The sequence below is a fragment of the Spermophilus citellus genome (assembly GCF_964194105.1).
Source record: "Spermophilus citellus genome assembly, chromosome: 3".
NCBI lineage: Eukaryota > Metazoa > Chordata > Mammalia > Rodentia > Sciuridae > Spermophilus > Spermophilus citellus.
In genome coordinates, this window is record NC_138184.1 from 90,059,200 (window position 1) to 90,073,798 (window position 14,599).

Here is a 14,599-nt window from a genome sequence, read left to right on the forward strand (position 1 = left end):
CTTGGCACCAGGGACTGCGTCAGTCTTCCCAGTTTTCAAGCAGCTCTTTCTCATTCCTTTGCCAACTCCTCTACCCAGTATCAAAACAGGTTTCTTCAGGATTTTTTGCTGAGCTCACTTTTCACCAAACACCCTCAATTCCTATCCATCCTGTAGCTGCAGCACCACCCAGAAAAAAATGGCTCAATATTCAAAATTCTAGCCTAAGACCTTACTTTTAGCTCCAAACTTAAGTTTATAATTACCACTGGGTGTAGTGGCACACACCTGTAATCCCAGAAGCTTGGGAGACTGAGGCAGGAGGATCACAAGTTCAAAGCCAGACTCAGCAACTTAGTGAGGTCCTAAGCAAATCAGTGAGACCCTATCTCTAAATAAAGTACAAAAAAGGGCTGGGTATGTGGCTCAGTGGTTGAGTGCCCCTGGATTCACTCCCTAGTAGTATATATATAAAAAATTACCCACTTGATGCTTGGAATCTATGTGAATCTCAAACGAAAATATTCACAATGGAAATTCTGATCCCTTCCCTAGTTTTGTATGTGTCACATTTAGGTGTTCAATAAGAAATCAAGAGCTATTCTGAGCCTTCCCTTCTTGCCTTGCCAGCCAATTCACAACCATGTTCTGTGGATTTCATCTCCAGAATCTCTCATGCCTATGGTTACCATCCAGTTAACATCACCTCTCCTAATGCTGCAGTAGCCTAACTAGTCTCCCCATTTCTATTTTTTTTTTTTTTTTAGTTTTAGGTGGACACAATATCTTTATTTTATTTTTATGTGGTGCTGAAGATCAAACCCAGTGCCCCGCACATGCCAAGCAAGTGCGCTACCTCTTGAGCCACATCCCCAGCCTCTGTTTCTACTCTTTTTTTCTCTCCATCCTTTCCTCATGGAAGAAATATTTAAAAAGTAAAAATAAAATGACATTATTTTACCACTCAAAAATCTTCTAAGCCTGGGCATGGTAACACATGCCTGAAATCCCAGCAACCTGAGAGGCTGAAGGCTAGAGATGTAGCTTCCAGGCTGTGTGAGGTCCTGGGTTCATCCCCAGTACCACTGGGGTAGGGATAGAAAAAATAATACTCTGAGATTATAGCAATGCTAATTCTGAAAGAACTAAGAAAAATACATACAACCTAATGCAGATCCATCTTTACAAGTTCTGCCATTAACACAAGAATAAGATGTTTGGAGTTTTAGGGCTAAAAGACCTTTTCAGATGTTAGCTTAGTTTTACAGAAAATAAAACTGAACTTCAGGGGGAAAAAAAAATGTGATTGCCTAAGGTCCCACAGTTGAAGAGTCAAATACAAAATATTCCAAATTTCCTTTTCCCAACTTGAACCTACTCTTTCCTTACTTTAGTAAATGCCTATGTGTAGGAACACTGACATTATCTAATCATTAACTTTTTATACACATCTAAGGTTTTTTTGTTTGTTTGTTTTTTGGTTAAGGGATTCAAATTTGGTACTGGGGACTGGTAAAGTAGCACTTTACCACTGAGAACATTCCTAGCCCTTCTTATTTTTCATTTTGAGACAGGACCAAGTCACTGGGATTATAAGAATATGGCACTGAGCCCAGCTTATACACATCCAAGTTCTATAAGGATACTCAACCATGGCTTTCTTATGATTTGGACAACGAGCTCCTCATTTTAATAGAAGTGTGCACCTACTTCTAGCTTTACCAAGTTAAATAAAATAACTTACTTGGCACGTGAGGGTCTCACATGAGTTTTAGAATTATGACGAAGACTTAACATATTTTCATGCTCTACTTGCTTCACTTGAGCTTCAAGTTTTGAGATTGTCCTAATTCAAAAGCAATAAAATAAAATAAGTACATTTCAACAAATTGAAAATATGCTCAACTACAGTTACTTACAAAGCAGTCCCTCTTGGAAAAGATTACAAAAGAGTTGTCTGTCCATAAACCTTTTTCATGGTAAATTACCATCATTAAATTTTTAAAAGCTGAACAAGATCAGGAAAAAAAAAAAAGAGAAAAACAAGTACAAAAATGTTCAAAGGAACATTTCATATACTACAACTAAATAAAAATGGAACAACAAATAGACTTAATAGGGCAAGAAAAAAAATTATATAATTTTGATTACAAATCAAAAACATGCAGGGTATAAATGAAATAAAAATAAATTAAAATAACAAATAAACTGCATCCTAATGTTTGTGACAAATATGTATTTGTGCATGCAGAGTATAAAAGGTAACAGTTTCACAAACATGGAAACAGAAAACAGCTATTGAAAAGAACTTTCTAAGCCAGATGTGATGGTACACACCTATAATCCCAGCAACTCGGGAGGCTAAGACAGGAGGATTACAAGTTCAAAGTTAGCCTCAGCAATTTATCGAGGTCATAAGTGAGACTTTGTCTCAAAAAAATATATATATATATATAAAGGGGTGGGGCCTGGGGATGTAGTTCAGTGGTTAAGCGCCCCTAGGTTCAATACCCAGTACCCCCCAAAAAACTCTGGAATTTTAAAAAAAGGCCAAGGGAAAAATACCCCAACAACTCTCAACTTATAAGCAGTTTGTCTCATTTGTACCCTGTTCAGAATAAAAGTCCATTTCAAGTATACCAGCAGAAGAATACTCAGGTCAGTTTATTATTTTCAGGATATCCTTGCCTTCTGTTTTTTTAAACTTTGTATATGTCTTTAAACCTGAATTCTCACCCACCCTGATGCAAGGAAGGCTTGAGAAAGAATAGCTCTTAGGGCTGATGCTTATCCCAATCTGATAAGGAAGCTCTCACTGAATGAACGGCTCACAGGGCAGAGTCAGGAAGATGAGAACTCTTAGACAGCTGTCTGTCCTCCTCTGTGAGGAGTCCTTCAGACAGCAGCAACGTTTCTAAATGAGGGACATTATTTTTTTTTATTTATTTATTTTTTTTAAAGAGAGAGTGATAGAGGGAGAGAGAGAGACAGAGAGAATTTTTCAATATTTATTTTTTAGTTATCGGCGGACACAACATCGTTGTTTGTATGTGGTGCTGAGGATCGAACCCGGGCCGCACGCATGCCAGATGAGCGCGCTACCGCTTGAGCCACATCCCCAGCCCCGAGGGACATTATTTATATCCAAACACAAATGTAAAATATGCTCTGAAGTCAATTTAGATATTTCTAATCATTTGCAATATGGATTATTTATGACTCTTTTCCGATTTAATTAAGCAAGTCAGATTAATATAGTCTCTAAACTGGGTCTTTCTGAAAGTGGATCACCACAAACTTGGTTGAAACTTTCATTTTCTTTTTGGATCACAAAAATAAGTGAGCCAGCATGGTGGCACCTAGTTGTAATCCCGGCAACTCAGGAGGCTGAGACAGGAGGATCACTAGTTCAAGGTCAGCCTGAGCAATTTAGTGAGACCCTGTCTCAGAATTTAAAAGGGCTGGGATGCAGCCTATTGGTAAAAGTACCTGGGTTTAATTTCCAGTGCCAAAAAAACCCAAAACCTATGATCACTAACTGCTTCCTGAAGTTCTTTTCAGAGGTTAAATATCACTCAGATCTTACCAATGCTAGAAAACACTCAATGTCTGGGGTAGTGCTCATCCCTGAGGCTCAATCATCACCAGTACTGTTCTAATCACTTCAAAATCTCTGGCGAAGGGAGCTGGGGTTGTGGCTCAGTGGTAGAGCACTTGCCTTGCATGTGTGAAGCACTGGGTTTGATTCTCAGCACCAATATAAATAAGTGAATAAAATAAAGGTCCATCAACAATTGAAAAAAAAAAAAAATCTCTGGCTAAGATCAAATGTATTCCACGTCAGGAGAAAGACTAGAAAGACTAGGATAAAGCTAGTTTTCAAACTATTTAAAAATCCTCAAGAAAACAAAAATTCTTTAATACAGACACGTAAAGGAAGAATTAGAGGTATTTTACCTTTTCAAATCAGAAATCTGAGTTTGTGCATCAAGCAGTTTGTTCTCAGTTACATTTAATGTATCCTGTGAAAATAAAGAAAAAATTCAGATAACTGAAGTATTCAGATGTATCCTTTAAAATGCATGAGACAAAACTAAGACCAAACCAATTAGCTATGAATTATACAAATTATACAAATATTCCCAAGGTCAGTCTCTGCACACTCTATAGTTTTAATGAGACCTTAGGAGGCTGACAAGAGGATCATGAGTTCAAAGCCAACCTCAACAAATCAGTGAGACCCTGTCTCTAAATAAAATACAAAAAAGGGCTGCGGATGAGGCTCAGTGGTTAAGTGTCCCTGGGTTCAGTCCCCGGCACCATAAATAAATAAATAAATAAATAAGTAAATAGGGCTAGAGCTGTAGCTCAGGGGCAGAGTGTACCAATGCAGACAACAAAGGGGGAAGGAGAGAGAGCCCAGATCACAGGCCTACAACAGCACTTCAGTATGCCAAGTCAAGTTCATTATGCTTTGTCAAATTAGAAACAATCCCAATGGATGTATTTTAACCACAAAAATAACTAAGAGCTTAATAGAATGATAAAACAGATCCCTGCAGTAATGAGGTTTGACATATAGTGTGAGTCATCCCTAAACCCCTAGAGCCCTTGGCAGGCTGGAGGGGCTGTGGAGCTACATGGGCCTTCATACTGACCTTATTCACAACCCTGCATTCCAGGCAACAGAAACTCCTCAACTCTACTTTCAGTACATTGTGAGATTTCACTGATTCATATATGCAGATGCCAAACAGATCTCTAATTAAGAATTCAGATAAAATGAATAAACTCATAAACTCATACCCACAAAAAAATACTCATGTTTTGAAAAAATCAAAACTGTAAATGTAAACTGTGTGGATACATGTATTTATTTTTACTTTATTTTTTATTTTTGGTGGTACTGGGGATCAAACCCAGGGCATCATGCATGTTAGGTGGGCACTCCACCACTGAGCTATACCCCAGGCCTTTCTATTTTATTTTGCAACAAGGTCTTGCTAATAAGTTGGCCTCCAACTTCCGAGCCTCCTGCCTCAGGCACCACCATCTGCCCCCTAGGAGCTGGGATTACAGGTATAACCCACCATGTCCAGCTATAAACAGTACTAAAAATTATTTGCATCTATTCTTCTAAACAATTTCACCTCCACTCATCACAAAGGCAAGAGCCAGTCAGCAAATGTCTGTTAAATTAATGAAACAAACTTGTGGGTTAAGCAGGGCAGACATTTGGGGGAAAAAAAGGGTATCCACCCAAGAGAGTAAGTAGTTCCGTTCAAACAGTATGGGGTGAGGAAGGGAGGAATGGAGGAGGAGGACAGGCTCCTTAGTCCCCAGGACGGGGCTCTTGCCTCAAATGAAATCCAGGACAGGCAGCCTCATCCATTACCTTTACTCGTCCGTGTTCTTTTCCAAGGGACTCGTACTCTCCTAAGAGCTACAAGGAAAAACAAAGAACTGCATCACAAAATTAAACATCACAACATCAATTAAGGGATAGTGTACAAAATAACAGCTCACACCCTCCCAAAATGCCAATGTCATGCAGATAGAGGACTACACAGAATTGGTGATTCTGGTAAAGGCAATACAGAAACAATTCCTGATTTACGCTTGTGAGTTTTCTTTAAGTTTGAAATTTCAAAAGTAAAACAGGGCTGGGGCTGTAGCTCAGTGGCACAGCATTTGCCTAACACATGTGAGGCACTAGGTTCGATCCTTAGCACCACATCATTTATGAACAAATAAAATAAAGGTATTCTGTCCCTCTACAACTACAAAAAAAATTTTTTAAAAAGTAAAAATAATGACAATAATGATGATTATGATGATGTTAGTTAAGGCCTTTTAAGTATTTTCAAAAGTAGAATCTGTACTAATCTTTAAAAATATATATATTTATTTATATTTATTTATTTATTCAACTATCATCAATTATCTATCTTCAGCTAAAATAAAATATATATATTTCCAAAACTATATTTATTTACTTTTATGTGGTGCTAAGGATTGAACCCAGTGCTTCACACATGCTAGGCAAGCACTCCACCACTGAGCTACAACCCCACCTTTTCTTCATTTTTTTTTAAATTATTTTTTTGAAGTTGTAGATGGACAGAATGCCTTTATATTATTTGCTTACTTTTATGTGGTGCTAGGGATTGAACCCAGTGCCTCACACATGCTAGGCAAGTGCTCTGCCACTTGGCTACAGCCCCAGCCCCTGCATTTTTAAAAAATATTTATTTTTTAATTGTAGTTGGACACAATAACTTTATTTTATTTATTTATTTTTATATGGTTCTGAGGATCAAACCCAGGGCTTCCCACGTGCTAGGGGAGCGCGCTAACATTGAGTCACAACCCTAGCCCTATACTGTTGTTTTTTAGAATTGTTACACATTATATTTTGCTGCTTGTTCAATAGAGTAAAAGCAGAGTGCTGAAAATTTCACATAGCTAAGTAATTTATTTAAAAAGACATAGGTGAGGGGCCTCATTTTGTTAAGTTGGCCTCAAACTTCTGAGCCTCCTACCTCAGTCACCACCTTCTGCCCCTCAGAAGCTGGGATTACAGGCATGCCCCACCACGCCCAGCTATAAACAGTACTAAGAACTATTTGCATCTACATGGTACGTTATATTCTTCTAAGCAATTTCACCTCGGCTCATCACAAATGCAAGAGTTGTGGGGTTGTGGCTCAGAGGTAGAGAGCTTGCCTTGCACACATGAGGCACTGGGTTCGAATCTCAGCACCACATATAAGTAGAAAAATGGTCTATCAACAACTAAAAATATATTTTAAAAAAAAAGGAACAAGAGGCACATCTAAACCTATCAGGTATTAGATTACTTATGTACCATAATAATCTGAAAAAAGACATTAAGAAAAACAAGAAAAAGATACAACCTACAACCATCCAGTATCAATGTTAAATAAATGAATTTCTGTGGGAGACCAACCTTACACGTGACTGGGTTACACTCCCCGGCTGGGTGCTGAGGCGCTTAGTGGCAGAAATGTGGCAGAGCTTTCCCCACCCTTCTTGGGTCCGAAGGTAGGTGTCTTGCTACAGCCCCATGGGTGAAGCTACGCTCACTTGTTCCTTTGTAATATAACCCCTTGCCCTGTTTAGGATAAAATCTTCCATGGAAGTGCCTTGTGTGTGTCCCCTTCTCTTACTGTGCCCTTGGATGTGGTTTACCCAGGTGTCAGTCAACCTGCTGACAGTGGACATCATGAAGATAGACTCAGCCCCCTGAAACCTGACCCCTTGCCTCATTTGAATAGCTTCTGCTCAATAAAAGGGGTCAGTGCGTGCTCTCGCTCTCTCTCTTTCTGCAGACCCTTAAGGTCAGAGGAGCCGTCACAGCGACCCCAAAGAAAAAGGTATTTGTGTCTCTTGTGTGGTTATTTCGTGCAGCCCAGTTAGCCCAGTTTAACTGGAGTGACCCCTGAGCCTTTTAGTCGCGAGAACAGAGAAACCCAGCACATTTCGGGGGAGGGTGTGTTTCTGCAGTACTAGGGACTAAACCTAGAGCCTTATGTGCACCAAGCAACTGCTCTACCACTGAGCTATGCCCTTAAACCAAGAAATCTAAATTTTAAGTGAAATTAAATCAAAGTGAAAAAATTCAATCTAACTTGTTCTAAATCTGGTTCACAATATTTTACTCTGCCAGACAGACGTCATGATAGCTCAAAAGCTGGTCTGCTAAAGACAGACGGTGTGGGAGCAAGGCCAGCATTTTAGAGCCCTGACTTTCTGCTTTAAGACAAGACCCAGCTGCCTCCCCAGGAGGGTATAAACCTACAGCTATAACCAAGGTACCCCAAACCAAAATAAACTTGGAAAAAGTCCTAATTATAGCTTGTACAGTACAAGACTTAAGTAAACCACTTTTAGCCAACCATGTAATTAAGTTACCATTTTTTGTTACTCACATCTTGAAACATTTTGTTTTCTTGTTTTAGTCTTGCTTCTTTATCATCTGAAAGTTTGTAAGCATTCTCAAATGCTTCTTCTAAATCCTGCAGCCTAGATTTTAGTCGAATGATGGTATTGTCTTTTTCTTTATTGCTTGTTCTCATTTCTTCAATTCGTTCCTGCAAAATTTTGGAGGCACTGTTGGCTGCACTAAAGCGTTCTCTCAAATCATTCTACAAGGTAAAGACGAAAATAAATTATTTTAAATGAAAAAATAGATGTTTCAATAACAGCTAGAAATTAATGCCCATGCATTAAAATATAAAAAATTCAAAACATACAAATGGAAATAAAAAAATAGTATTTTTTTATACCCTGAGATGAAGAGACCAGAAAATATTACTCTACTAGAATATTTTCATGAAGTTATCACAAGTTAAGACAGAAAGCTACTGTCTGAGGTTGTGCCTCTAGATCACCTCAATGACAAAACTGTCACAGCCACAAGAGAGATCATTCTGTACATATAGCTGGAATATGTTGCCCAGCCTTAATACTTGGGGGAAGGATTTCTTACTCCACTGTCACAACGTGAAAACAGAAAACTCAAAATGCATTTAATATGTTAATATTCATTCAACAATTATTTCTGGAATACCCACTGTCTGCCAGGCAGCAGAGCACTATAAATGTAAGATTAAAGCTGGATGTGATGGCATATGCCTGTAGTCCTGGCTATTTAGGAGGCTGAGGCAGGAGGATCACCTGAGCCCAGGAATTTGAGACAAGCCTAAAGCAACACTGAGAGATCCCAACTCAAAACAAGATTATAGAGAAACAAGATAATGCCTAACTTTGTCAAGCTTACACTCAAGGAGACAAAAATAACTGGGAAAACAGAACAAAACAACAACAACAAAAAACCATCAAAGACAGAAACAAGCTGGGTGCAGTGACGCATTCCTGTAATCCCAGCAGCCTGGCAGGCTAAGAGAGGAGGATCCTGAATTCAAAGCCAGCCTCAGCAACTTAGTGAAGCCTTAAGCAACTCAGTGAGACCCTGTTTCTAAGAGATATGGCTCAGTGGTTAAGCGCCCCTGGGTTCAATTCCTGGTACCAAATAAAAACAAAAACAAAAAAAAGAAACAACATACAGAACAAAATGCACATTTTTTTTTAATGGTTCCAGGGAATGAACCCAGAGGGGCTTAACCACTGAGCCACATCCCCAGCTTTTTTTATTTTTTTAATTTAAAAACACAATCTCGGGCTGGGGATGTGGCTCAAGCGGTAGCGCGCTCGCCTGGCATGCGTGCGGCCCGGGTTCGATCCTCAGCACCACATACCAACAAAGATGTTGTGTCCGCCGAGAACTAAAAAATAAATATTAAAAATTCTCTCTCTCTCTCTCTCTCTCTCCTCTCTCACCCTCTCTTTAAAAAAAAAATTAAAAAAAATAAAAATAAAAACACAATCTCAGGCTGGGGATGTGGCTCAAGCGGTAGCACGCTCGCCTGGCATGCATGCGGCCCGGGTTCGATCCTCAGCACCACATACAAACAAAGATGTTGTGTGTGCCGAAAACTGAAAAATAAATATTAAAAAATTCTCTCTCTCAAAAAAAAAAAAAAAAACACAATCTCAATAAATTGCTTAGGGCTGTGCTGTTACTGAGGTTAGCTTTGAACTTGCGATCCTCCTGCTTCAGCCTCTGAGCCGCTGGGATTACACACAAAATTTGTTTATAAGCTAATGTACAAAAAGAATAAAATTTGGTAATACAGGAGAACAGAATGTAATTTAAGAGTAAAGTTTATGCACTTCAAATTACATATTCAAAAAAACCAAAACTAAAAATATGCACATAAACTCTTGTCCACAGGACTGCGTGTGTAGCCCAGTGATAAGGTATATGTTTAGCATGCTCAAAGCCCTGGATTCAATCTTTCATCTCCAGCACACATACACACATACACATCACACACACAAATCTTGAACACAAACATAGCAATTTCACTCATAAGCAGCCAAAAGGGGGAAAGAATCTAAATATCAGTCACATGATGAATGAATAAACAAAATGTGATGCATCGATATAATGGAATATTAATCAACTATAAAAACGAATAAAGTCCTGATACATGCTACAACCTGGATGAGCCTAAGTCAAAGAAGCCAGACACAAAAGTCTATGATGCATTCACATTAGTGTTCAGAACAGGCAAATCCATAGACACAGAGCAGAGCAGCTGTGGCCAAGGACTGAGGAGAGTACTGGGGGCGATGGCTAAGGATATTCTATAATGGACTGTGGTGATGGTTCTACAATTCTGAATATATTAAACCACTGAACTGCACATTTCGAAAGAATGAGTTCTATGGTATGCAACTTACATCCCAATTAAGAAATAAGCTTTAGGGCTGGGGATATAGCTCAGTTGGTAGAGTGCTTGCCTCACATGTACAAGGCCCTGGGCTCAAGCCCCAGCACAAAAAAAAAAAAAAAAAAATACAGGAATTTTAAAGGGTAAAGTAGAACTCAAAATGCAAACTTAGTAAGTTTTGGGGTTTTTTTGTACTGGATAATGAACCCAGGGGCACTTGACCACTGATCCACATTGCCAGCCCTTTCTTGCATCTTATTTAGAGACAGGAACTCACTGAGTTACTTAGGGCCTCACTAAGTTGTTAAGGCTGGCTTCAAATTCATGATCCTCCTCTCTCAGATTCCCAAGCTGCTGGGAATACAGGCATGTGCCACTGCCCAGCTCATAAGTGATTCTTAAGGAAAAGATACAGGTAAGCAGGGTTATCATAAAACTAATCATATGTCTCTGGAGTTCAGTTAATAACTAGGTTTTTTTAACATTAAGCCACTAGAACAATCATGAGAAAAAAATAATACTTACCACTTCTATTTCCAACAAGTTATTCTTACTTTCAAGCGTTCTCACACGACCAGTAGCTTCATTCAAAGCACTATCTAATTGGCCACATCTAAAAAACATAAAAGTTTAGTTTCAATTACAAAATAAAAACATTTCCCTTAAAATGTATTATATAAACCTGATCCAAATATGTAATATAAGACAAATTCTCAAATGTTAGATGAGATCCAGGATGCCACCATAGTAAAATATATCCCAAAGACTCTGAAGATGGTCTAGTATCTGGAGAAAATAACAGGCTAAAATAACAATAGGATCTATAATCCCAGAAGCTCAAAAGACTAAAGCAGGAGGATTGGGAGTTCAAAGCCAGCCTCAGCAAAAGTGAGGCACTAAGTAACTCAGTGAGACCCTGTCTCTAAATAAAATACAAAATAGGGCTGGGGATGTGGCTCAGTGGTGAGTGCCCCTGAGTTCAATTCCTGTACACCCCCACAAATAGGAAGAGATTCCTAAAAATATATGCAACGAGGATGAGGAGTAGGTCAGTGGTAGAGCACATGCTTAGCAAGCATGAAGCCCAGGTTCAGTCCCAGCACACACACACAAAAAAGAGTACAAAGCAAGGTACAAACAGGTATTTATACACTTGTATTCACAGCAGCTCTATTACAGCATTCTTTAATAGATAAGCAGCTAAACAAACATGATACTTCATACAATGGATTATTGAATGTGAAAAAGGAAGGAAACTAACACATGCTATAACACGGTGAACCTTGAAAAGATCATGGCAAGTGAAATAAGTCAGGATCAAGATAACAAATGCTGCATGATTCCAGTTATGTGAGTAATCAAATTCAAAGGAAGAAAGCAGAATGATGGTTGCCAGGGATTGGGGGAAACAGGTAACAGGGAGTGACTGTTTAAAGAGTTTGAGTTTTGCAAAATGAAAATAGTTCTGGAGACAGATGATGATGATGGTTGTACAATGATGTAAAGACACTTAGGCCACTGAACTGTTCACTTCAAAATGGTGAATTTTGTTATGTATGATTTAGTGTTTAAAATTTAAAAAGAAAGAAAGCTTCACAAGCCAGGCACGGTGGCACATGTCTGTAATTCCAGCAACTCGGGAGGCTGAGGCAGGAGGACAGCAAAGTTCTAAATGAGCCTCAAAAATGTAGTGAGGCCCTAGGGCTGGGGATGTGGCTCAAGCGGTAGCGCGCTCACCTGGCATGCACGGGGTGCTGGGTTCGATCCTCAGCACCACATAAAAATAAAGATGTTGTGTCCACTGAAAACTAAAAAATAAATATTAAAAAATCATCTTAAAAAAATGTAGTGAGGCCTTAAGCAACTTGGCAAGACCCTGTCTCAAAATAAAAAATAAAAAGGACTGAAGATGTGGCTCAGTAGTGGAGCATCCCTGAGATAAATCTCCAGCAGAAAGGAGAAGGGGCAGGGGGAAAGGAAGGAAGGAAGAAGGAAAGAAGGAAGAAATAGCTTGACTTGAGTTTGAAAAAAAAATGTGTACATATATGCGCGCGTGCACACGTGCATTATAATTTCTGGAAGGATATGAAAGATTAAATACAGTACGCTGAGACCAGGGATTGGAGTAGGAAAGCTGACATTCTTTTTTTTTTTTGTTTCTGGGGATTAAACCCAGGAGTGCTTTACTACTGAGCGGCATCCCCAGACAGTATCTCACTAAATTGTTGCAGCTAGCCTCCAACTTGATTTCCTCCTTCTCAGCCTCCAGAGTTTCTGGGAGATTACAGGCATGTGACACTGTACCCAGTGAGGTTATTACACTTATTACATTCTTGTGTACTATTTCAAACTTAGTATGAATTTTTTTAAAGACTTCCTTTGTAAATTATAGAACCTCAAAATAACAAAATATATAGAATTCAGTCACCATTTTGATTTAGTGTTCAATGATATACTGGGAATAAAAGTCTTATTTTTATTACTGATTATATACCAGGTCTACGTTAAACATATTACATTTATTCTCACAATCTTATGAGTTATGATGATCAACAGTACCATTTTACAGATGAGATAACAAAGACAGAAAATTGGGTTCCTAGGAGCTGAGATTGTGGCTCAGCGGTGGAGCGCTTGCCTAGCACATTCAAGGAGCAGGGTTCGGAACTCAGTACCACATAAAAATAAATAAATAAAATAAAGGTATCGTGTCCAACTACAACTAAAAAAAAATTTTTTTTTTTTTAAAGAAAATTGGGTTCCTAGATTAAAGGTCCCATGGGGGTAAGGGGCCTCACTGAACTTTTTGTTTTTTTGCAGTATTGAGGATGGAACTCAGGGCCTTATAAATACAAAGAACATGCTCTACCACTGAGCTACATTCCCAGCCCCTTCGCTGAGATTCTAAAGCCAAATACTCAGGCTCTAGAGTTTATGCTTCTAACCACTATGCATTAATACCCTTCAAAGATAAAATACTGAAAAACTGGTCTTTTTTAGTGGGTTGGGAGGTCTGGTTGGAGATTGATTGAACCCAGAGTCTTTTTTTTTTTTTTTTTAAAGAGAGAGTGAGAGAGGAGAGAGAGGATTTTTAATATTTATTTTTTAGTTCTCGGCGGACACAATATCTTTGTTGGTATGTAGTGCTGAGGATTGAACCCGGGCCGCACGCATGCGAGGCGAGTGCGCTACCACTTGAGCCACATCCCCAGGCCCAAACCCAGAGTCTTGCACATGCCTGGCAGGTGCTCTATCATTCATGTATATACCACCCTGGAATAAGACTGCTCTTGTAAGAAAGACCACTTAGATAGTCAAGTGCATATTAACTGCATTCTACTGTTTTTATTAACACACTGACTCTGCCATGCTAGAGAACATTGTCCCCAGGGTTGCAACTGTGACATAATATCTGGTATCACAGCTGGCTTGCAATATATGACCCTGTTTGCAATTTTCAGTTTGAAAAAAGCTGGGGTGGCTGGGCACAGGTGGCGCACACCTGTAATTCCAGAGGCTTGGGTGCTGAGGCAGGAAGATTGCAATTTCAAATTCAGCCACAGCAACTGTGAAATGCTAAGCAACTCAGTGAAACCCTGTCTCTAAATAAAATACAAAACAGGATGAGGATGTAGCTCAGTGGTTGAGTGCCCCTAAGTTCAATCCCCAGTACCAAAAAAAAAAAAAAAAAAAAATTACTTAGGAAACGTATCTGTTAAAATTTCGAATCCTAAGTACATGTTTTCAGAAGGTTTATTATCATAACATAGATTGTACTTATGTAGAGGCAATACATCCAAATTGGAAAAACACTAACTTCATAGTTAATGTAAGTTTTACCTGTCTACAAGAATTTGATTGGTTTTCTTCCACTCTTCAACTGCAGAAATTTCTTTTGCCTCCAGCTTCTGTTTCAAACTATTTATTTCTGACTCATAATAAGCTCGAAGATCAGCTATGTGCCGAGCATGCTTCTCCTTCAGGTTCTGCCTAATCCTGCTGGTAAGAGTGAAGCACATGACTGAGAAAGCACATCCCTCCTCTCCTTCCCACAGGAGAAACCAAGAGCACACTCATTCTCATGGGCAAAGTACAGTCTATTTCCTGTGCACACCCCAAGGAAACAAGCAGATGCTCCGTGTGCTCAGCATCCTCTAGACATAAAGATATAAAAATACACAATAGGCCTGTAATCCCAGCAGCTCAGGAGTTTGAGGCAGGAGGATCACAAGTTCAAAGCCAGCTTCAGCAAAAGCAAGGCATTAGGCAACTCAGTGAGACCCTGTCTCTAAATTTTAAAA

At 39.1% G+C, this 14,599-nt stretch overlaps 1 protein-coding gene across 8 annotated transcripts in view; it reads right to left on the reverse strand.

Moving 5' to 3' along the window:
- Positions 1-14,599, reverse strand: part of MPHOSPH9 (M-phase phosphoprotein 9) — a 57,416-nt gene that overhangs the window by 20,543 nt on the left and 22,274 nt on the right. For 5 of the 8 annotated variants that reach the window (XR_014020881.1, XM_081284620.1, XM_081284617.1 and 2 more), the window contains exons 10-15: positions 14,139-14,297; positions 10,824-10,911; positions 7,932-8,147; positions 5,375-5,422; positions 3,937-4,001; positions 1,724-1,825 (exon numbers count right to left, since the gene is read on the reverse strand). Coding sequence is in view for 7 of the 8 variants with exons in the window: in XM_081284620.1 (XP_081140746.1) it covers positions 1,724-1,825; positions 3,937-4,001; positions 5,375-5,422; positions 7,932-8,147; positions 10,824-10,911; positions 14,139-14,297 (678 nt within the window). In the remaining variant the exon portion in view is untranslated. The remainder of the gene's footprint in view (positions 1-1,723; positions 1,826-3,936; positions 4,002-5,374; positions 5,423-7,931; positions 8,148-10,823; positions 10,912-14,138; positions 14,298-14,599) is intronic. The other 3 variants (XM_081284623.1, XM_081284619.1, XM_081284622.1) reach the window with 2 other exon arrangements.